The 24,982-nt window shown below is 46.7% G+C and overlaps 1 protein-coding gene and 1 long non-coding RNA gene across 2 annotated transcripts in view; one reads left to right on the top strand and one right to left on the bottom strand.

The window, feature by feature from the left end:
* SNX30 (sorting nexin family member 30) overlaps positions 1 to 24,556 on the bottom strand; it is a 42,579-nt gene extending 18,023 nt beyond the window's left edge. The window contains exons 1-2 of the mRNA XM_083481533.1: positions 23,930 to 24,556; positions 3,065 to 3,253 (exon numbers count right to left, since the gene is read on the bottom strand). Coding sequence (XP_083337659.1) covers positions 3,065 to 3,253; positions 23,930 to 24,106 — 366 coding nt within the window. The 5' untranslated portion in view covers positions 24,107 to 24,556. The remainder of the gene's footprint in view (positions 1 to 3,064; positions 3,254 to 23,929) is intronic.
* On the top strand, positions 1,845 to 17,727 carry LOC310696290. Its single transcript, XR_014520529.1, has 3 exons — positions 1,845 to 1,954; positions 2,396 to 2,802; positions 17,645 to 17,727. It is a non-coding gene; the product is annotated as an uncharacterized lncRNA (long non-coding RNA).
* Positions 24,557 to 24,982: the final 426 nt, after the last annotated feature.

Raw genomic sequence — 24,982 nt, 5'->3', positions numbered from 1 at the left:
ATTTGGAAGTAGATGTGGGCTACACACAACATCACTGTGCGCGTGTGCACCCACAAACACACACGGTCCCAGTCTCAAATAAGGCATATGAACAAGAAAGGAGATTCCAATTAAACATCAGAAAGGACTTTCTGACAGTAAGAGCTGTTCGACAGTGGAACGGTCTCCCTCAGGAGGTGGTGGACTCTCCTTCCTTGGAGGTTTTTAAGCAGAGGTCGGGTGGCCATCTGCCATGGATGCTTTAGCTGAGATTTCTGCATTGCAGGTAAAAGGTAAAGGTAAACGTACCCCTGCCCGTACGGGCCAGTCGTATCCGACTCTAGGGTTGTGCGCTCATCTCACTTAAGAGGCCGGGAGCCAGCGCTGTCCGGAGACACTTCCAGGTCACGTGGCCAGCGTGACGAAGCTGCTCTGGCGAGCCAGCACCAGCGCAGCACACGGAAACGCCGTTTACTTTCCCGCTATAAAGCGGTACCTATTTATCTACTTGCACTTAGGGGTGCTTTCAAACTGCTAGGTGGGCAGGAGCTGGGACTGAAAGACGGGAGCTCACCCCGCCGCGGGGATTCGAACCGCCGACCATACGATCGGCAAGTCCTAGGCGCTGAGGTTTTACCCACAGCGCCACCCTGCGTCTGCATTGCAGGGGGTTGGCCAAATGACCCCCCCCCCCAAGTATCCCTTCCAACAATTCTATGATTCTATGAACCACAAATAAGGTGTGAGCTCCAACAGGATATGAATCAATATGGCTAACCTGATTCAAAAACACCCACCCTCCCCACTCACACATGAAAACAACCGCACCCTAGACCAACCCCAATTTCTCTCACCACCAAAGGAACACAAATGAATAGCAAAGAGAACCTGCACAAACGATGCTGACACAAAAACCCACATATACATTAAGCAAAATAGAAATATTGCCTCCCAACCCCACCCACCATGGCCGCCTCCATCTCTTCTCCCCTTTTTTCTTCCTAGGTTAAGGTAAAGGGACCCCTGACCATTAGGTCCAGTCGTGACCGACTCTGGGGTTGTGGCGCTCATCTCGCTTTATTGGCCGAGGGAGCCAGTGTACAGCTTCCAGTTCATGAGGCCAGCATGACTAAGCTGCTTCTGGTGAACCAGAGCAGCGCACGGTTTACCTTCCCACTGGAGCGGTACCTATTTATCTACTTGCACGCTGACATGCTTTCAAACTGCTAGGTTGGCAGGAGCAGGGACCGAGCAATGGGAGCTCAACCCGTCGCGGGGATTCGAACCGCTGACCTTCTGATCGGCAAGTCCTAGGCTCTGTGGTTTAACCCACAGTGCCACCCGCATCCCTTCTTTTTCTTCCTAAGGTAACCCTAATGTAACTTGAAAAAAGACATTGCACGTACCTTTGTAAACCAAGAAAACTTTAAGAAAAGAAAAACTTTAATAAAAGGAAAGGAAAAGAAAAGAAATGAAAAAGTGTGAGCTTACTATGTAAAGCCAGTTGTGCAAAATAACCTTGAATGGGGTGGGTTTCATAAGGCGATCAATACAAAGGGAAAAAAGAAATATCCTGCAGGAAACACTTGATTTAGCAGTACATCTCAACCATGCTGCTTAGCAGTTCATGTCAGACAACCCACTTATCCTTGGTAATGCTGCCTATTTGCAGTTTGCATTCCATGAGATAGAAATTGCTTCAGCAATAGCAAGGTTACAAGCAGAAAAGCTACTTAACTCATATGCTTAAAGGCACTTCAAACATTAAAGATGGGCCACTGAAAAAATATTCTCTAGGAAAACGCCTCCATTCAAGGCTCTTTACATCTGTTTGTCATATAAATATGTATTAGGGCTGGGCGATATCTGGTTTTCAGCATCGTGATATATCACCAGCTAAAGACAGTGATATACTGATATATCGCGTCTGAAATAAGGATTGAGCTATATAGCATTGGCTGATTTTTCCCACATTGTGATTTTTGCATAGCATCATCATCATCAAACCTTTATTGCATTAGCATACAGCCATAGCAAAATAAGACAATACAAAAATGCTAGAGCAACCAAGCAAAATTCAAGGCGATATTGCTGGCGTAATGACATTTAAATTACCCTAAGACAATGATGCTAAGATTTAGTTGCCAGCGCCAAAAATCTAATATGCGGATAAATATACAGCATAAAATGGCCCCAAAACAGGTCCATGTCTAGGACACACTACCCTGTCAGAATAGCCCTGAGTTTCAGAGCCTGCACTATGAAGATTGCCACCCCACGTGAAATTTGGGGATTTGCATCCACAAGAAGCGATTTCAAACAGTCTTCCTTAGACGTAATGGTGGGCGGGATCAAGAGGAGGAGCTTAGATCTTATAGGCTCATAGATAGGGCAGTAGAAAAAGAAATGTATGAAGTCCTCTACTGCATAGCATACACACATACATCAGGATTTGCAATATATTGCCATGTCAAAAATCATGAAACTGATACCACGATATGGACTCCAAACTGGTTTTGGACAATATATTGATATATTGCCCAGCCCTACTAGTGCCTGAACACTCTGCTACAGAAGAAGAGTGTCTCTACTCAGTGAGGTCTCATCCATTCACAAAAGATTCCAGCTACTAGTCTAGAAGAAGAGGGACGCGGGTGGCGCTGTGGGTTAAACCACAGAGCCTAGGGCTTGCCGATCAGAAGGTCGGCGGTTCTAATTCCTGCAACGAGGTGAGCTCCCGTTGCTCGGTCCCTGCTCCTGCCAACCTAGCAGTTCGAAAGCACAAAGTGCAAGTAGATAAATATGTACCGCTCTGGCGGGAAGGTAAACAAGCGTTTCCGTGTGCTGCTCTGGTTCGCCAGAAGCGGCTTAGTCATGCTGGCCACATGACCCGGAAGCTGTACGCCAACTCTCTTGGCCAATAAAGTGAGATGAGCACCGCAACCCCAGAGTCATCCGAGACTGGACCTAACAGTCAGGGGTCCCTTTACCCTTTACTAGTCTAGAAAAGTAGTCTAGACCTGAAACAAAACAGGGAACAGAGCTGAAAGCCACAATGCACAGGGAGAAAGCTACATTGCATCACCTTGGTTGTGACCCTGTACGTGATATAAGTCTCCATCGTACAGACATGTTTCTTAGGATCATCGACAGTGACAAAGAGGTCTCTCATCTCCCCATCCAAGTCATCATCCAGCTGCAGTCTGTTCAGAAGTGAGGAAGAAGAGGCTGGGCTTGAAGTGTCTACAGGAGTACCATTGGGCAGACTGAGGTCCTGGAAAAAAAGCAAAATGGCAGGTGTGAAAGAGGAGGAGGAGGGAAACCAGAAGCAGAAAGAATCCATTTCTGATTTTTAAAAGCATCACCCACAAAGGCAAACTGGGTAAGTGGTTCAAAAAAACAATTCATTTTGCTGAACGCTTCCATGCTTGGCTAGCCATACTTAGCATGTATATGCTTCATTGTTCAGCGCTGTAGAGAATGAGGCTCCTAATCCCAGGGTTGTGGGTTCGAGCCTCACATGGGGCAAATAATTCCTGCATTGCAGGGGGTTGGACTAGATGACCCTCAAGGTCCCCTTCCAACTCCACAATTCTATGATTCTATGAAATACAACTCTGTTGTGATCCTTACAATGACTCCCCACAACAGATGGAAGCAAGTGAGTTCATATTGGAGGAGAGTCAAACTATGCACTGCCTGCTTTGAACCACTACACTATGCAATACAGTGGTACCTCTAGATGCGAACGGGATCCTTTCCAGAGCCCCGTTCGCATCCAGAAGCGAATGCAACCCGCGTCTGCGCGAGTGTGGGTTGCGATTTGCCGCTTCCGCGCATGTGCGTGACGTCATTATGACCATCTGCACATGCGCGAGCGGCGAAACCCAGAAGTAACGTGCTCCATTATTCCAGGTCGCCACAGCACGCAACCCGAAAATACTTATCCCGAAGCTACTTCAACCCGAGGTATGACTGTACAGAAGTTCACAAAAACAAAGCCCAGGTTTTTTAGGTACTCAGTTCTTGCAGCTCCTTTTTTATGGCCTTCCACCATAGCTGGGAAAAGTATCTGGATTTTCAGAATGCAGTATATTTTACCAAGTCCTGCTGTAGTATTTGCTGCCGCCCATTCTTAAATTCCACAAGCCTAGCATCAAGCCTTTCAAGCTCTGCTTGCTGAATTGAAGCCAGCATTTTTGTGAAAGCACTTCAGTATTCCCTGGACACATCCGAAAATGCATTTGATAGTCACGAATGCAAGCAGCACCCCCTCTGAAGTACTCTGAGTGTGTGTGTCAGATCTTTCATACTGAAGAGCAAAGGCAGCCAATAGCGTGCCCGCCCGATGTTGCTGAACTCCGACTCCCATCAGTATCAATCACCATGGCAAATGGGGTGGGGCGTGATGGGAGTTGTAGTCCAGCAACATCTGGAGCAGTACCGGATTTACATATACCGTATTTTTCGCTCTATAACACGCACCTGACCATAACACACACATAGTTTTGAGAGGAGGAAAACAAGAAAAAAAAATCTAAACGAAACAGTGGATGTATGATTTTTGTGGTTCATGCTGCAGCCACAGACATGTGATCTGACGGTGAGTTTTGGGTGGCCCAATGCAAAAATCCTGAGGATCCATGTGGATCCATGCTTTGTAACCATGTTTTTGCACCATTGTGGCCCCAGGCAACAGTTGGTGTGTGATTTTTTTGGTGCAGGCTGTAACCATGGATCCTCTGCTCACGACTGCAGCAGATCCCCCTGTCATCCGTAGGCATCCGCTCCATAACACGCACAGATATTTCCCCTTAATTTCTAGGAGAAAAAAAGTGAGTGTTATGGTGCAAAAAATACGGTAAGCTAAACAAGCTATAGCTTAGGGCCCCACTCTCTTGGCCCCCCCAAAAAAAATTAAAGGGAAAAAACAAGTGGATGTACATTTCCAAAATGTAAGATAAAAAACAAATAAAATAAAACCTACATAGGGCAACAGTGTTTTGTAGGCTCCTTTGATGTAAGTAATGGGCCCTGCCTGCCAGCCTGCTCCCTAAAATATCACTGGTTTGCTCATTTCTATATATAGGGTGCCGACATTCTGCATGGACTGGTTGCATGGCAACATGGGCAAATGGCTTTAGATACCTATTAGGTCCATAAATTTCCACATAGCATATATTCAACACACACACACAAAAAGGGGCAATTTGTTGACAAAGGACAGCTGGACATATAAAGGGCTTCAGTAGCTTAGGGTCTCATCAAACCTAAATCCGGCCCTGATCTGGAGGGTACCAAGTTAACTACCCCTCCTGCAGGTTCATTGCAAGATGTTAAATCGTGGTGTCTCTCCTCTGTGCTACCTACTTGTGTACAAGTTAAGTGGTGAACCTCGATATCTTTGGCATCTTTATCAGTATCACCCACAACAGTTTCTGCAACTCACTCTTCTGCGACAGGAACTCCCAGGTTCCACCCCACAGCAAAACCTTTATGTTCTAGAAGTTCAGAAGCACAACTTCTTTGAGACACAACAGCTCCAGAGCAAAACACACTTACAAGAGAGTAAGCGCCTTTGAGCACAGGCCTTCTGAGTAAACAAGCTTAGGGATGCACTGAAGACCTAGTACTCAGTAGTCAATTTTTTATTAAGCTTTAAAATCTTAACATATATACCGTATTTTTCGCTCTATAGGACGCACCAGACGATAGGACGCACCTAGTTCAGGGGGGAGGAAACCAGAAGAAAAAAATTCTGAATCCCAGAAGCCAGAACAGCAAGAGGGATCTGGCTTCTGGGATAGCCTCTTGCTGTTCTGGCTTCTGGGATAGCCTCTTGCTGTTCTGGCTTCTGGGATAGCCGCTGGGATAGCTGGTCTAGCTTTGCGCGAAGCCTCCGCAGGGCATGGGGAGCCTTCATCCCCGTGCCCTGCGGAGGCTTCTTGGACAGCCCGCAAAGCCTCCAGAGGGCAGCGGTATGAAGGCACCCCGCTGCCCTGCTGAGGCTTTGTGCAGCTAACCCCGAAGCCTTTGGAGCACAGCGTGAGTTCCCGCTGCGCTCCAAAGGCTTCAGGGATAGCCACCCGAAGCCTTTGGAGCGCAGCACGAGGTCCCGCTGAGCTCCAAAGGCTTCAGGTGGCTATCCCTGAAGCCTGGAGAGCGAGCGGGGTCGTGCACACCAACCCCTCTCGCTCTCCAGGCTTCAGCGAAAGCAACGTGTAGCCTCCGGAGCACGGAGGGAGCGCTCCCTCTGTGCTTTGGAGGCTTCGCATTGCTTTCGCTGAAGCCAAGGAGCCTGCATTCGCTCCATAAGATGCAGAAACATTTCCCCTTAATTTTTGGAGGGGAAAAAGTGCGTCCTATAGAGTGAAAAATATATTCCAGATTCCAAATTTGGTATACATGTCTCTTTAAACTTTTGAATTCCTGCCTTGCCCTCTGAGATGTTCTTAATCCCATCCCATTTTCACGCTGCATTCTAATAAACATTTCTCCAAAGACACATTCTTCTGTTTCGTATATAACCTTCTACCGCTGCTCCTATTTCAAATCCTGCTCGCGATTTGCAGTATGTTTACAGCAAAAAAACAAGAGTCTGAAGCCAGTTGTTATTTAAATTAAGCTACCCAAGGTTCAAATGAGGACGAGAGAAAAAGCCTCACCAAGTTATGTATTCTTGGAACACACAGACACAAAAAGATGGTCTTTGCTAAACAATAAACCACAAGATAAACTCTGAGGACAGCAGATGCTTATCACTCATGTATTTATAGGCTGTGTCCTTGTCTTCATGCTATCCCTATTAAGGAGTGTGCAGTTTTTCTCTGCCACAAACTACCCTCATGCTTGGTTTTCCACAAAAATAATGCCCTGAACTGCAGGAAACACTTGATCAGAAGCCGCCATGTCATTCAAACTTTTCCAGTTGTGAACTTAAAAGTCCTGAAAATTTTGAATTCTAATTTTAAAACCTGCTGAATCAAAATGCACAACTGACATTTAAAATGGCTATATTTCATCAAGTGAAGGTAAGTTATAGAATTATGCATCTTGCATTGAATTGCACTGTTAGTAGTTTATTTCAGTACCAGTAACTTGGGGGGGGGGGGCTGCACCTCCCCTCCAAAGTAGGAGAAAGCCATACTTGGTCTGTTTTGGAGTCGCAGTGCTCTCTATATTAATTTAGCACATTCTGTAAGAGGGTAGCATTACCACACCATTTTGGACAAACATGCGTGATTCAGATTTGACCCAACACTTCTTAGCAGTCAACTGAAGGTGGTGTTTTTTCTTTAATATTAATGAATTCTTGGACCTGCTTGTAGAATTTGGGTGTTTTCTAAGTACAGTGGATGCTTGGGTTGCGAACGTGATCCATGTGGGAGGCACGTTCGCAACCCGCAGCATTCGCAACCTGCAGCGCCGCGTCTGCGCACGCTCGGGTTGCGATTCAGTGCTTCTGCGCATGAGCGAGCGCCGAAACCCGGAAGTAACTCATTCTGGTACTTCTGGGTTCAGCATGGTGCACAACCTGAAGCCTCTGTAACCCGAGGTATGACTGTAATAAATGGCACAACTACTTAGAACTGCATGGGGAGTACAAAAGGATTATTCTTCATGTCTCAAAACACATACCTACAATTTTTTCCTGGCTCTTGCAAAAGATAGAATTATCTGAAAAAACACAAGTTGTTTACAGAAAACGAGACAAGATAGAGATGCATGAAAGTATTTGTTATCAGAACATGGTGTGTTGTGGCAACAGGAATGGGAAGGAGTTCAACTGGTCTTTTCTGACTTTTATTTCCCTGTATTTCTTTTCTATAAATGCCAGCTCATCTGAGAATTTATGAATGATGCAGATGTGCTGCTGTGTTGTATACATGTGCTATTAATTCTTAAGAGTAATCAAGCTTCATTTTTAGTACAGCCAAAAGGGTTTCTAGTCCATAAGGTATTCATTGTTGGGTTGCTTTAAAAAAACCTCAAACTATTCCACCTTGCCACACAATCAAATCATGTATGGCCTGCCAGCAGCCTGAAAAGAAAAGAAAAACTGCAAGCATTCTTCATTTATAAAAGCTTTCCATACTGGGATAGGAGAGCTGAGGAAAAAGTTCACATCTGGAAACTAATGTACCCCTTTGGATTCAGATAGTACATGGGTAAAAAGGTAAAGGTAAAGGACCCCTGACAGTTAAGTCCAGTCATGAATGACTCTGGGGTTGTGGCACTCATCTCACTTTACAGGCCAAGAGAGCCGGCTTTTGTCCGCAGACAGTTTTTACGGGTCAAATGGCCACCATGACTAAGCCGCTTCTGGCGAAACCAGAGCAGCACACGGAAACGCCGTTTACCTTCCCACCAGAGCAGTACCTATTTATCTACTTGCATTTTTGGGGTACTTTCAAACTGCTAGGTTGGCAGGAGCTGGAACAGAGCAACAGGAGCTCACCCCGTTGCAGGGATTCGAACCGCCAACCTCCTGATCGGCAAGCCTGAGACGCTCAGTGGTTTAGACCACAGCGCCACCCGTGTCCCTTAGTACATGGGTAGACGAGTCTAAAAAGCCTGGGATACAAATTTTCACGGCCCTCTAACAGCCTCATTTATCAGAAGTAACGTATTTCACATTAACTCTGGAAGTGTATACTTGATTCTGACTAAACTAAGCTTTCGAAGAGATTTTTCCTCTAGGAGGCTTTTGCTCTAGATCAGGCATGGCCAAACTTGGCCCTCCAGATATTTTTGGGACTACAATTCCCATTACTGGTCCTGTTAGCTAGGTATGATGGGAGTTGTAGTCCCAAATCATCCAGAGGGCCAAGTTTGGCCATGCCTGCTCTAGATCATTGTTTACCAACCCTGGGTCTCCAGCTGTTTTCAGACTACAATTCCCAGTCTTCCTGACCACTGGTCTTGCTAGCTAGGGATGATGGGAGTTGTAGTCCAAAAACAGCTGAAGATCCAAGGTTGGGAAACACTGCTCTAGATGACCCTTCTGGGCCCTTCCAACTCTATGATTCTAGGAACGCTCCGCACGGCAACATTTTGTGCCAGCTTCTGCTTGCATTTCAGAATCCTTATCTGGGCCTTTGGAATGTTGAGTGCCTCTGCTAATCTAGAAAATCCTCCCAGCACCAGCCAACACTTTCTTTTAAGAAGTGCATCTATGCATCTATAAAAAAACAAACCCAGACCTGGACTTTTTCTGAGTTGATTAGAATATCCCAACTTAGTTACACAATTGTCTTTTTTTATTTGGCAGATGAAAAAGCATACAAATCTCCCTATTTGAGACATTTGAAGAAGAAATGCCAGCTGGATTTTTTGCATCTGCTTAGCCCCAATGTGCACTCTGTGTCTCTTAGCGGCTAATCTTCCCTCCTTCCTCGCAACCATTATGGAAGCGTAGAAGTGGGAGATAACCAGCAGGATCCTCTACTTCAAACTCTCTAGCTACCTATAACCCCCAGAAGGCAAGACTGCAAGTTCAGAAGGAGCGGAAAGGCTATTTGTCATATGCCAAGTGCAATGTATTTAAGACAACTCCAAGCACAGAAATAACTGTTTCATAAGAGAGCATCTTCTATTAAGTTTTAAACAACAAAACTTACCCCAATTTCTCACTGTGGTCACATAAACACCATACATTTAAACAGTGCTATTTTTCTAGAAAAAGAGGTGCCAGAACTCACCATGAACAACTCCCTTGTTCTCTTATAATGGAAATGGCACCCAGCTGAGTGGTGCCGGAAGTCAGTTCCAGCTGAGAAAAAGCCCTGCATTTAAATAACTCCTATAGGGATGCAGGTGGCGCTGTGTGTTAAACCACAGAGCCTAGGACTTGCCGATCAGAAGGTCAGTGGTTCGAATCCCCGTAATGGGGTGAGCTCCCATTGCTCAGTCCCTGCTCCTGCCAACCTAGCAGTTCGAAAGCACATCAGAGTGCAAGTAGATAAATAGGTACCGCTCCAGCGGGAAGGTAAATGGCGTTTCTGTGCACTGCTCAGGTTCTCCAGAAGCGGCTTAGTCATGCTGGTCACATGACCCTGTACACCGACTCCCTCGGTCAGTAAAGCGAGATGAGCACCGCAACCCCAGAATCATCCACAACTGGACCTAATGGTCAGGGTCCCTTTAGCTTTATACCACTTTAACAGTCATGACTTCCCTCTCAAAAACCTGGGAGCTGTGGTTTGTTAAGGGTGCTGTTAATTATTAGGACACCAGGATTCTTTAGAAAGTAGAACTAAACTCTGGTAATGTCCTCCTCCTGGGTGGGCACACACGAAGCAGGGGAGCAGCATGCAAGCCCAATGCTATGTTCCGGCTCACTGAGGATTCTCTATGTACTACTAAATCATGGGTTAGCATTGCACGCAAATGGCACCTTAGTTTGTACCTGGCCAAGAGGAGACAGATTCACTAGTTTTACATCTAATATAGGCACAGGGTCGCCCTACGTCCAGAATTTCCTGGACATATCCAGAATACTGCATTGTCTGGGAAATTCCAGATATATGCCAGCCCATGTCAGCAGTGCTGACTTTCCTTAGAAATAGACCCTCTCTCTTTTTTGCAATGTTGCTCAAGAACATGGGTAGGCAAACTAAGGCCCAGGGGCCAGATCCAGCCCAATTGCCTTCTAAATCTGGCCTGCAGACAGTCCGGAAATCAGCGTGTTTTTACAGAAATAGAATGTGCCCTTTTCTTTAAAATGAATCTCTGGGTTATTTGTGGGGCTCTGGGTTATTTGTTTTTACATGAGTAGAATGTGTGCTTTTATTTAAAATGCATCTCTGGGTTATTTGTGGGGCATAGAAATTCATTCATTTTTTTAAAAAATAATAATTTCAAAATATAGTCCGGCCCCACACAAAGTCCCGGCCCCCTGCTGAAAAAGTTTGCTGGCTCCTGCTCAAGAGCTTTGCCAAAATAAGCTCAACAACTTTCCTGTCTCGATTTTTAATGCCTGAAATATAGCAACACAAACATAAACAGTTCCAAAAGATCACAAATTGTTGCCTTGCCTTGGTGCTGCATGCATCAAAAATAATTTAGTACCACAAACTACAGAACTGATGTTCAGCTTCTTCCCTCAGCTCCTATATTAATTGCAAGTTTGAATAACCCTTTTCACATCACATGTAGCTCATATGCTCCCTTATTCGAGTACTACCTCCCCTGCCTTTTCTGGCTCATGCGTAGGATTTGTCAGCCCTCGACTGCTCACATTACGTAAGTTATCCCAGAGGTTAGCAGATTTGCTGAGAAGAAGAAAAAGCCCATTTCTCCAAAACAAGCACAGGGGGAGAGAGGGATTGCAGTGCTACCCTGAAATCCTTTTATTAATAGAAAGAGGATTCTGCCGCAGTGCTAAAACGTTTGCATCCGTCACATACAATCCTTCAATGACACAGGCAGACTTGACACTCATTAAATACCAGGCAGAGGCTGCCATCATGCCACCTGCCGCATTGCTTTGGATTTAAGTGGCAAAGAAGAACATCAGTCACAAATGTGCGAGATTCTCTTCACTGCACCCATTTCTATTCTACCACTTAAACCTTGTGTTGATAGCTGCTACTTTTAAAAATGATGGCCTGGGTGACAGATATTATTTTATCAGTTGGATTCCTCCTCAGGCAGGACTGCCATCCATCCATCTGCCTGCTGCTCCCCAGCACTAAGGAGCCCAAAATAAACAATAATAATTTATTATTTATACTCCGTCCATCTGGCTGGGTTTCCTCAGCCACTCTAGGCGGTTCCCAACAGAATTAATGATAATGATAATGCAATAAAATATCAGACATTAAAAACTTCCCTAAACAGGACTGCCTTCAGGTGTCTTCTAAAAGTCAGATACAGTGGACGCTAGGGTTGTGAACATAATCTGTGTGGGAGGCACATTTGCAACCCGCAGCGTCACATCTGTGCATGCGCAGGTTGCGATTCGGCGCTTCTGCTCATGCGCAAAGCATGCTTTAGTGCTTCTGTGCATGCGCCGAAACCCGGAAGTAACCCGTTCCGGTACTTCCAGGATTCGGCACATCCGTATCCTGAAAACATGCAACCTGAAGCATCTGTAACCTGAGGTATGACTGTAGTTGTTTATTTCCTTGACATCTGATGGGAGGGTGTTCCACAGGGCAGGCACCACTACTGAGAAAGCCCTCTGCGTGGCTCCCTATAACCTCACATCTCGCAATGAGGGAATCGTCAGAAAGCCCTCAGCGCTGGACCTCAGCAGGGGTTTGTGCATGAAACACTAGCAGTACCTCCCTGCCATCTTCTTTTAAAAAGTGCAACGGGAAATGAGAAGCCACTCCTCTTTCTAAGTTGGCTCAGTCAATAGGGCATGAGACTAGGAGTCTCAGGATTGTGGGATCGAGCCCCACGTTGGGTGAAAGATTCCTGCATTGCAGGGGGTTGGACTAGATGACCCTCAAGGTCCCTTCCAACTCTATGAGTCTACCATCGAGGAGGGAAAGTTCCAATGGACTGTTTCACCCAATGGGTGACATCAGCAGTTAGCCCCCGGAAATCTGAGTATGTGCACTATCTTGGGAAATCTGTTTCAAGCACGAGATATCTCTACTAAGAATGTTAGTTTATTTTACCCCCCCCCCCCCCAAGAACGGTAAGACTGCAATAGGCTTAAGTAAAGTTATTCTTATTATGCAGATTTCCCCCGGAAAGCTGCCCGATTATAAAAGCAGCAACCTTCCCCGTTTGTCCACAGCATTTGAGCTTAAGATGTGAACTACCTCTGAACAAATAGGCTCCATGTCATGAATTACTCTACTTTTTAAAAAACTGTCCAATTTCACAGTCAGTATCATTGTTATCTTGGGACACGACGCGGTGAGCTCCCGTTGCTCTTTCCCAGCTCCTGCCAATCTAGCAGTTTGAAAGCATGCCAGTGCAAGCAGATAAATAGGTATCACTGTGGTGGGAAGGTAAACGGCATTTCTGTGCGCTCTGGTTTTCCATCATGGTGTTCCGTTGCGCCAGAAACAGTTTAGTCATGCTGGCCACATGACCTGGAAAGCTGCCTGTGGACAAACGCTGGCTCCCTCGACCTGAAAGCGAGATGAGCGCCTCAACCCCATAGTTGCCTTTGACTGGACTTAAACATCCAGGGGTCCTTTACCTTATCTTGGGACAGTGAATTTTTAAGTTGATTTTGTGTCTGTGAAGACATTTCTGTCCTGGCTTCCCTTATCAGTCATTTCCACCATTCTGAATTCTGTTGTTATGGGTGAAAACTGTTAACTCTAATAACACAATTAGAAATCAAGCTCCGCTGCAATCAATGAAACGTCTAAGCGAATTATTTAAGGAACAGGATGTAAAAACCAGCATGACTTTATTGAAACATTATGAATGAAGTGAAGCAGAAGAATGTGCCAAGCGGTTCCACGACATAATTTAAGCTCCGTCAAGATTTTCCTAAGCCTATTACACAACAATTTGCACTTTAAAATGTCCAGTGAAAGCACCTCACATCTTTCTCTCCCATGATGGACTAATGGTCTCCCAACTCCATCCCAAATCCAAGTAGTGGGAGGGGAAGCAAAGCTGTATTAGCCATTTGGTTAAAGTGAGACAAGCTGTGACAGGCAATGGTCATTAAAAAAAATTGTATGGCAGTGAATGAATTGCTTCAGATGAGCAGATTTCACTTGCCAATCATAATATCCCTAGAAGTTTAAGGAGAAAACATGCGCCACACGGTTCTTAATTTATTCCAACATATCTGCAAGATTAGATTCGGCTAAAATAGCATCACTCATTCATAAAGCTTCATGAGGTTCATGTTCAGTCCAGATTCATAAATCACCTCTGCAGACTGGTGGCTTCTGTAGAATTATGCCTCTACGGCTGAATCTCATGATGCAACAAGAGTTTACAGATCGCAACTAGTTCAGATGATGTGAGTACTCTCTATGCTTGTCTCTCCACCATCCAAGCAGGGCTCCTGGTGCCACTATGGGAAATAACCCACCCAATACATAAATCCATTACCATATGGAACGGGAACAGTTCTGCAGTCTGAAATCAAGCCACATCCAAATATCATCCACTGCACTGCAATAAACTGGAGACTCGTGGAGATTCAAGCTGACTCCTATTTGGGAAGCCAAAAGTCCTTCGTAATTCTTTAACACAGGCTTCCTCAACCTCGGCCCTCCAGATGTTTTGAGACTACAGTTCCCATCATCCCTGACCACTGGTCCTGCTAGCTAGGGATCATGAGAGTGGTAGGCCAAAAACATCTGGAAGGAGGAAGGTTGGAGGTTGAGGAAGCCTGCTTTAACACCAGGACTGAAGTGGACAAGACCAGTTAGGGTGTTCATCTAAACCAGTATAATGACTGTGATGCACAAAACCACCATTCTGAAGCATCTCAGAAGACCATTCTTCAAAAGATGCCTCAAGTTTTTCAATATTTTAAAAAAAATGAAATTATGTAGTGCCACTGCACTTACATAAAAAGATTCATTTTCCTGTAACGGGCCCACTTCAATGCTTTTATTCCACAAGTCAGGGGAAAACCCTTAAGATATCCCTACGGCTTTTAAAATTATAGATCTTCCACTGGACTGCACCCAAGAACAATCTGCAGTTAATCAACTTTATCCTCTTTAGCCAATATCAATATGGAGGAAGCTACTGAAACATTTTAAAGGGACAGGGAAGTAATTCAACCTGATAAAAGCTAAGCAGCCAACCTTGACAGCACATGAATTATCACTTTGCCTAACGCACAAGCCAGTCGCTGCTTTGTATCTGCTCCTATTCTCACATCACAGACAACCGTATGGAGCCTTGGAAGTTGATGCAATAGCTATTGAATCATCAATTGTCAAAATGCCCACTGCACAAAAGAAATCTGAAGGAGCAGGTAGTATTTTAATTTCAAATGTAAAATTCTAGCCTGCAAGAATGTAACAGCCCTGCTGAATCAGACCAAAGACCCAACTACTCCAGCATTCTGTTTTCATACCGGTCAACCGCATACCCTTTAGGAAACCCATAAGCAGGACTTCAGCACAGCAGTACTTGCCCTCCCATTGGCCAACTGGCATTCCAAGAGAAACTGACTGCTACTAGATGATATATTGTTATCATTAGTAACAACTGATAGGCTGTATAAAAAAGGGGTGGGAGAATTAGCCAGAGTGCTTATTCAGCTAAATGTGCAGCTATTTTGTGCATTTGATTAGAAATACAGCAATCACAATATTTAAGTGGTTGTCAAGTCTGCGGGCATCTTAATACCTGTGTAAAAGAAGGGCATTAATTTTATATGGTTTAGGACAGACTTGTAAATGAGCCAAAACTGTATTCAACTGCTCCAGTGTTGGAAATTAGCCAGGCACCAGGTGCATTTTGCGACTGGGGATTGCCAGAACGTGAACACTTCAAGAAGCCTTCTTGTCATGTATGGAGACTGAGACTCAAGAAGAAAATTGCCGCTGCTGATGCTGAGGGTGCAGGAGGAGAAATGCCTCTCTCCCTGACTCCCAAGTAGGGTTGCTGCACCGCTTCCCATGCCGCTGCGTAAGTCACATCTGTAAAATGGCGACTAGACTTTCTATTTCTGTACCCATAACCAAGGTCACAGGAGCCATGTGGCAAATAGCTTTTCTATCCTAGTTTCTAATACTCCTTCCCCACATCCCCCAAATCACTAGCCTGCTGCATGGAGGGATGAAACACTTCCCTTCTACACTGGATGTTCAGGGCTGGGCCTTCCTGCCAGTTATAGCCCAGTGTCTATGCTGGGTGCAGAAGAGGAAGAGAGATTGCTCCATTCCTCCTCCTCCTCCATCATCCCCTTCACCTATACCTAGCCTATGACTACCAGGCCAGCACATAAATACAAGGCCTCATGACACTACAAAAGTAGAACTAAACTCTTCAATAAACAACATACAGTGGTACATCAGGTTACATACGCTTCAGGTTACATACACTTCAGGTTGCACACTCCACTAACCCAGAAATAGTGCTTCAGGTTAAGAACTTTGCTTCAGGATGAGAACAGAAATTGGGTTCCGGCGGCGCGGTAGTAGCAGGAGGCCCCATTAGCTAAAGTGGTACTTCAGGTTAAGAACAGTTTCAGGTTAAGAACGGACCTCTGGAACGAATTAAGTACTAAACCTGAGGTACCACTGTACTGCTGACACGCAAGTCCAGGGAGATTAAACTCCCACAAACACCTTCCCCAGAAAGGTTACATGCGGTGTTTCGGTGTGTGTGTTGTTGACAGGGAATGTACACTTAGAAAGCAAAAGATGAAATAAAAACCCTAAAGATGTTGCCATTCATCATCATGTCTTGCAGTTGCTGCAAGTTCTTATGAGTGCGTGGTTAGCTACAGCAAGTCTCTTGGTAAGCCAGACACTAGGGCTGTGAGTGGCGGCTCACCACAAGACACAAGCCCATTTCGCAAGTTGCCTTCATGCGTATACTAAGTGTATGGAGAGGAAGTGGGTGCTGTGGGTCCTGGCTGCGCCCATACATTCTGCACTCTGCAAACCCCACTGCTGCCTGTTTAGCACGATAGTGCAATCTTGCTTCCCTTTCGCATGATTAGGAGTAGACATGCAAGAAGGGCCAGTACAACTCAGCATTTGCAGACTGCCTTCGATCAGAGGTTTCAAACAAGTGGCTCATGGAATTGAGCTCCCATGTGGGTGCTCTGTAGAAAACCTGCGGATCAGTTAAAAATAATTTGTTTCAGTATTTTGCCCTGCACTTAATTCTTTTTGCCAATGGAGATTCAAGGCCATTTTGACAAGGTTCCATTTTATCCAACAGAGTGGCTAGCAAGGGACCGAGGGCTTGTGATTTTTCACAATATGCTGGCGCTGTCTACAGTTCTTTCTCTACTACACACCAGTTCAGAGAGCCCTTCTCAGCACTCTGTCCTAGGGGGTACAAGACTTTCCTAACACCGTGCTGGTTTTGATGATGATGCCGCCACTGGAGAAAGAAGCTAATTCAGAGATGCGCCAAGGCTCCCAGCAAAATTCAAGTGGTGCAAACATACAGACACTGAAGTCTGGAAACGGCTGCATTAGATACTTCAGAGCATTTCACAGACACGGTCTCATGGCTTCTTGGAACAATTCAGTAAGGTGCACCAGTATTTTTGCCCTTATTATGGGTGGAGGCCAACAGAACAGCTTGCTGAAGAATAGCTTGCAAGTTTGATGGAAATGCATTTCAACTGGGGACCTCCCAGTTCATACATGAGTTGCTAAATGCCACTGTGCTACACTGACTGAAACAGAAACTACTTGTTTCAAAATCAGCCATTGAAAGGATGGGAGCATATGTACACACACTGTACACTTGACACGTGCAAGAGATGGCAGGTATCTCAGTGCTGTTGCATATGTATCCCTTGTACACACCAAGCTGCTCCAGAACAAATTGCTCCTCCCTACCAGTTTTCATGTAGGGACGCGGGTGGCGCTGTGGGTTAAACCACAGAGCCTAGGACTTGCCGATCAGAAGGTCGGTGGTTCGAATCCCCGAGATGGGGTGAGCTCCCGTTGCTCGGTCCCTGCTCCTGCCAACCTAGCAGTTTGAAAGCACATCAAAGTGCAAGTAGATAAATAGGTACCACTCTGGCGGGAAGGTAAACGGCATTTCCGTGCGCTGCTCTGGTTTGCCAGAAGCAGCTTAGTCATGCTAGCCACATGACCCGGAAGCTGTACGCCGGCTCCCTCAGCCAATAAAGTGAGATGAGCGTCGCAACCCCAGAGTCGGCCACGACTGGACCTAATGGTCAGGGGTCCCTTTACCTTTACCTTACCAGTTTCCACAGGACAGAGACTTTCCCAGAAGTTAGCAAATGGTTGGCTGAGGGTTCCTTCAAGCCAGACACCTTTGTTTTGTAGGTCATCATGACTATTAGGAGGTCTCGGGGGGGGGGGACTACACTTTTAACACACTTAGAGATAACCCTAGCCTAATAATGGCAACTTCATTGTCCCATGAATATTATTTGCAGTTCCCAAGACAGAAACAACAAGGGTGAAGGGTTGCTCAATCCTAACCGTTAGGACTCCCACCAGCCACTTCATGTCATGTCCCATTTTACATCTTTCTATGCAACCTCATAACATAAAATTCCCTGGGTGAATTATAATAAATAAGCAAAAGACACAAAAATGCCAAACAGTTAAAGAAAATACATATACAGTGGCACCTCTGGTTGCGAATGGGATCCGTTTCGGAGGCCCGTTCGCAACATAAAAAGAGTGCAACCCGCAGTGGCGTGTCTGCGCACACGCGGGTTTCAATTCACCACTTCTGCGCATGCATGTGAAGCCATTTTGCGCTTCTGTGCATGTGCGAGCGGCGAAACCCGGAAGTAACCCTTTCCAGTACTTCCAGGTCGCCGTGGGACGTATCCTGAAAGAACGTAACATAAAGCAGACATAACATGAGGTATGACTGTATACAAACACCATCACAAGTTACAAAAGTTACAAACAGATTTTTAAAAAGAAAAATAGGGTCAGAATACAGAGCTTATTTAAAACAGCTAGGTGAACGACAACAACAATCCCTGGCACCAAACCACCACCCAGGCAAAGCTTTCTGAAAAGCCTGTTGCATAACTGAGATGCCACTACCCAAAAGGCCCTGTCCTTGGAGGTTCACCCACCTCTCTTTATTAACTTCATTAACTTGGAGGACCACTAAGAGGACCTTAAGGTTCAGATATGTACACAGGGAAGGCAGCAGACTTTCAGGTAACCTAGTCTCAAACATTTGGGGCTTTGAAAGGTTAAAACCAGCCCTTTAAATGGGGCCTTGGAGACAAAACAGCTGATAAAGTGCAGACATAATAAGGTCAATGTACCCAGTTCCCAGCGGCTGAAATGTAGCCTGCTGTAGAAAAATAAGAGTTATGTCCGTTGCTCCACCCACTTCTTGCCTCTTGGGCATGAAAGAATTCATCTCCCTGGCTGGAAGATGTTCTCCATCCCTGCTATACATGATACGCTCTTCAGGCTAAAGCATATTTATGGTAACAGATCTGAGACAAGGTCAACATCAAGCTTCCACCACCCAGATTCCCAGCAGTACGAAGCTGGTGCTGATTATCTAGGACCGATGCCTTCAAGGAACACTCACAGTCACATACCAACCAAGTGTAGAGAAACTGGATAGCAGCACACGAACGTTGCTTGGCTGCTACACAAGGATTCTCCTAATGCCAGCATCTAAACAATGAAAGTGCCATGTTCCAAAATGCATTGTGAAGACCAAACAAAAAACCCCTACCCAACTCTGCTTCTCAGCAGGTATGGGCCATAACAACAGATCTCAATGAACCTTCCACAGTCCAGACATTTCAAGAAAGAGAGGCACAGAATTCAGGTCCAAATCCCGGGAAGAGGGCTTGAACAGACCTTTCTACATGCAGGCCTAACTGGATAGCTGCTGTCTCTCTATATTAAGCATGCTTGCAAAAACTGCTAAATTGTTGTCAAACACAGTCAAGATGTCAGTGTGTCTTCAAAATAGAGAGAGAGCAGGGTTTACTTCAAGCCACAGTTGGAGCCTTTATAAAGATCTATTTCGATATCAAGGTTCAGCTCTGGTTCAGCAGCAGTTAATGGCTGCTAAAGACATGCAAAGTATATTTTCCTACATAACCTCTCCATGAGGGGCGGGGCATGCAGCTTCTGGCCAGGTTTGACCCCAATCCTTCGCTCAGTTCAATTGCCTGAAACTACATTCCTGTTGTCCCTTGTCTCAGCACAAGGTACAACAGTGACCCAATAAGTCTGGGGCTGGTGAAGTGTCAAGAACTCAGATATACAATCTAGGTGCCAAATGGCTCCTTAAACCAAGGTTGCTGTCACCAAAACGGAATGTCTTGTTGCCATTTTGGGGCAAGACAGCTCTAAAGTCTTATTTTTAAAATGATGGACTGATTGTGATTGATTCTCAGTTAAACATCTGGCTAGTTCAGAGCTAGGCTGAGAACTTTGAGAACTTAAAAGAAGAAAAGTCACTTGATCCAGGGACAGTCCACATTATATATTGGCCTATTCCGACCTCTTTTTCTTAATGTTGACTGCTCCTGCTCAGGCTGCACAGAAATAGCATTTTGGTTCCAAAAATCCATTCTGAATTGTGCAGATAAAATATAACTGATAGAATTCTACAGGATGGAGTATTAGCATGTGAAAACTACCCAGATCCGATGATCGCCAAGAATGCACCTCCAGATGGTTGAGATATCAGGTGCCATCCTGGCACCCAGGAATCTTCACTTGGTTGCAAGTGGCCAACAGCCAGGTGCAAAATGTGCCTGGCATCTGGCTAATTTTGAACACTGCTGGTGCAACCTTCCTGTGCTGGTTAAAAGTGAAAGCTCCAGATCAGGAAAAGGCCAATACCAGGGGTCAGCAAACTTTTTCAACAGGGGGGCCAGTCCACTATCCTTCAGACCTTGTGGGGGGACCAGATTATATTTGGGGGAGGGAGGGAAATGAACGAATTCCTATGCCCCACAAATAACCCAGAGATGCATTTTAAATAAAAGCACACATTCCACTCATGTAAAAACACCAGGCAGGCCCCACAAATAACCCAGAGATGCATTTTAAATAAAAGGGCACTCTACTCATGTAAAAACACGCTGATTCCTGGACCTTCCACGGGCAGGGTTTAGAAGGCGATTGGGCCAGATCTGGCCCCCGGGCCTTAGTTTGCCCACCCATGGCCAATTCTCATCTTGCACAGCAGCAACTTATCTGATGTATCACTTCCAACGTTATCCGAGTGGCACAGATGGGACAATTCATACAGCAGCAGCAGATCCCACACGGCTAAGAAAAAGCAGGCCGTGGAACTTACGGTAAATCAACCCTTCATGACCAAAAAGGAACAAGCAGGGATCCTGACCGGAGCTGTCACACAAGAGTCCTTTGGAAGGCAAGGATGAAAAGGGTCCCAGTGGCTTGAAATCCACTGGCTTGCTGTCAACAAAGCAATGCATCCCAGGGTAACTCAATCCTTCCATCATCATGTAGCCCAGGTATAAGGAACGGAGGCCTATTGTTTGTTCACACACCTGGTACAAGATTGATACCTCATGGGAATCCAATTACATGATGTTGTACCATGCGGAACTGCCGCTTGTGTAAAACTCTCAAGGTGGTTAATTACTACACTGCCCCCGTGTGCAGCTGTTAAAACCACAACAGGTCTGCAGAGTTTTGGGTTGGTGCGTGGAACACACACAAGTTAAGGTGGCTCTCCTCCAGCGTATTTTGCAGAGTCCCTTCTGACGCGTCCTGAGAAAGGACTCAAAACCAATACATTTGTTGCACCTGCCAGATTTCTCAAGGCAAGCCCCAGACTTTCCCCTGCAGCCTGCAAACACATGACCTCTCTTGACAGCAACACCTGGGGAAAAAGCTATGAAGCTAGGCTGCTTGCACTTATCTCTTTTCGGGTCACAACGCAGCAACCAACTGTGGTACTCAGGAAGGAAGCAAGCACTGGAGACTGGTGCACAGGGGCAAAAGAACCTGCCTGCCTTCTTACTTGCAACTCGTCCAGTGGTGGCTCTGCATGTCACCAGCTCCAGCTTCATATACAGTCCCTCTTCCCCTGCCTTCTGCCCTACAAATCTCAGGAGCAGCATAGGAAGCCCCAGCTGAAGTGAGGTACTCAGGACACAGGGAAGGAAAAGTGCAGTGGCTTTTGGAAAGGGAGCAAGGCCAATGCTCTTGACTTACTTCCAGGAATTTGTAAGCTGCTCTGTGGAGGGGGTTGCTCAAAAAGCTTGTAAATAAACTTGTAAATAAATAAATAATATCAGACCACTGCTATGCCTCTGGTTGCTTAAGGCACCAATATTTTGCAGCTCAAGTTATACAGTTTTACACAGCTCAAGCTATGCTTAACTGGGGCAGAATCTTCTCTCATGCCAGATATAAGATGTTGTCAGAGCCTCAGACTATAGTATCTTGAGCAGAGGTCAGCAAACTTTTTCAGCAGGGGGCCGGTCAACTGTCCCTCACACCTTGTGGGGGACCGGACTACAGTGGTACCTCAGGTTAAGTACTTAATTCGTTCCGGAGATCTGTACTTAACCTGAAACTGTTCTTAACCTGAAGCACCACTTTAGCTAATGGGGCCTCCTGCTGCTGCCGCACCACCGGAGCACAATTTCTGTTCTCATCCTGAAGCAAAGTTCTTAACCTGAATAATTATATTATATATTATATAATAATATTATTATTATTAACCTGAAGCAATATTTCTGGGTTAACGGAGTCTGTAACCTGAAGTGTATGTAACCTGAAGTGTATGTAACCTGAGGTACCACTGTATATTTGGGGGGGGGGGAGGATGAGCGAATTCCTATGCCCCACAAATAACCCAGAGATGCATTTTAAATAAAAGCACTCATTCTACTCATGTGAAAACACCAGGCAGGCCCCACAAATAACCCTGAGATACATTTTAAATAAAAGGACACATTCTACTCATGTAAAAACACCAGGAAGAACCCATAAATAACCCAGAAATGCATTTTAAATAAAATGACACATTCTACTCATGTGAAAACATGCCGATTCCCAGACCGTCCGTGGGGCGGATTTAGAAGGCGATTGGGCCGATCCAGCCCTTGGGCCTTAGTTTGTCTACCCATGGTCTTGAGTATTCACTATACGTACATCCAAGAAGACATCTATGCTTAAAATGAGGACAGGAACTTGCTTAATGCCTGGGCATCTGTACCAAGCTCTTTAGTCAATCTACCATTTGGGGCTCCGAGAACCAACTTCCAAGATATCCACATGCCATTTAAAGTCAGCTAAGAATACCCCAAAGTGCCAGCAAATACATGCCTTGATCATCTCTGCATTTCTTCAATTGTCCTAAGTTGGGAATCGAAGAGGTAAGCGATGCAGTTTCTGAGAACCTTTCCCAACAGGTAATGGCTTCTGGTGGACCCACCTAACTGGCAGCAGTGTTGGGTTGTACTTAAATATACTGCTGACTCCCCCAGGGAGGACTTGTCTTAAAGGTGGAGCAGAGGCAACTCCAGAAAAGGAAGCCAACCCATTTGGGTCATCCAGGTCAGGTGCACAAACCAATACACACCAAACTGGCAGATAGGAAAAGAGCCTGGCACGGAGCCAGGGATTGCTTCACTGCGCCCCACGCTTGCAACACAGCCTGCATTTGTGACAGCACTGCAAACCCAACCTCCGCACAAGTGTCCTCCACGCACTTTCAACACGGATGAGTCAACACACCATCACAAATTACTGAGTCCTTATTACCAGCCCAAAACAGAAGTCGCTTTGTTGTTTTCCCATTCTTGCCTTGGCTGTGTCTGAGCCAAAATATACTCAGATGGGTTGCTTACACACAAACACAAAAGGAGAGGACAACAAGCAAAAAAAGACTGGAAGAGGACTTTTTTTTTAAAAAAAAGATTCCCACCATTTCACCAACTTAGCGAAGGGGGCAAGATGTTGGTGGAAGGCTGAAGTCCAGGGGTGCAAACTTGAATAAAATATTGAGGGGACTCAGGTAAGCCTCGCCTTACACCACTGATCACATGACGTGGTGCATGCACATCATTTGAATGGCAATGCCCATCAACTTTTGGGGGGGAGCTCAAATATTGGGGGGAGGGGCCGAAGGGTCCTCAGCCCCAAGGAGTTGGCTCCCACGCTGAAGTCCCTCTTGCACACATGCCCCCTTGCTTTTTGCACGTTTCCTACACTGCAGCTTACTCTCTTGCAGCCCTGAGCGACCCAGCTGTCCAGGCAAAGAAACGCATTCACACGACCCAGATCAACCACGCACGCCCGGAAGCCAGGAGAAGAACCGAGCCCAGCCCTCGCCCCGCGCAGGCCCCACCGGCGGCCGCTACCTTGTCGGCGATGCTGCGCGGCAGCTGCAAGTCCGGGCTGGGCGTCAGCTCGGCGCCTGCCTCCTCGCTGCTGGAGGCGGCCAGCGGGTGCGGCATCTCCCGCAGAGACTTGGGTCCCGACGAAGGCAGCGCCTTGGGAGTGCCCGCCCCGCCGCCGCCGCCCGCGGCAGCGGACATGGCGGAGGCGGAGCAGCGAGGGCCACGGAGCCCGGCCCGAGAGGAGGGGAAGAAGCCTCGCCGAGCCAGCGACCGTCCGGAGGCCGCGCGGACGCTCCGCTCCTGGGCTGGCCGGGAAAGGGGCGGAGGGAAGCGGCCGTGACGGGCAGAGCCCCGCGCGCCTTCTCCGCCCCGCGCCTTTTGCGCGCCCGGAGCCGCCCCCGGCCCGCCCCGCGCAGGAAACACCAGCGCGCGCGCGCCTCGGAAAGACTCGACGTTGCGGCAGCAGCAGCAGCAGCGGCGGCCGCGGCTCCTCGGAGCAATTTCCCCCGGAGAGGCTAAGCGTCGAGGCTCCGCCCTCCCCGCGCCGAGAGAAGGAGAGCAGCCATAGGCGGAGGAGGGACCTGCGGCAGCCGCGGCGCCTGCTTCCCTCCTCGCCCGTTGCTGCTCGGCGGGGCGGCCGCCCCTCTTCTCTCTCGCTCTCTCTTTCCCGGATGATCCCTGGGAAATGGATTTCTCTCGTGCCCGCCAGCACGCATCCCTCTTTGGCGGAAGAAGCACCGGCTGCCTTTTTATGCTGCTGGTGGATTCTAACCCCGTTTACCCCACGACACTCAACAGGTCTTACTTCTGAGTAGACTGGGGTTAAGGTTGCGCAGTTCCCGTCCCTTTGTTTTGAGAATCGTAAAATGGTTGGAAGGGACCCAGTGGCGTAGCGTGGGGGGTGCAGAGGGGGGCGGCCGCACCGGGCGCAACATCTGGGGGTTAGGGTTAGGGGGCGCAAATCCACGGGTTAGGGGGCGCAAATTACTTGCCTTGCCCCGGGTGCTGACAACCCACGCTACGCCACTGAAGGGACCCCCAAGGTCCTCTAGACCGCCCCCTGCAACTAGGGCT

Source organism: Podarcis liolepis (genome assembly GCF_965112155.1).
Source record: "Podarcis liolepis genome assembly, chromosome: 17".
Taxonomy (NCBI): Eukaryota; Metazoa; Chordata; class Lepidosauria; order Squamata; family Lacertidae; genus Podarcis; species Podarcis liolepis.
This window is presented reverse-complemented; position numbering and strand designations above follow the sequence as displayed.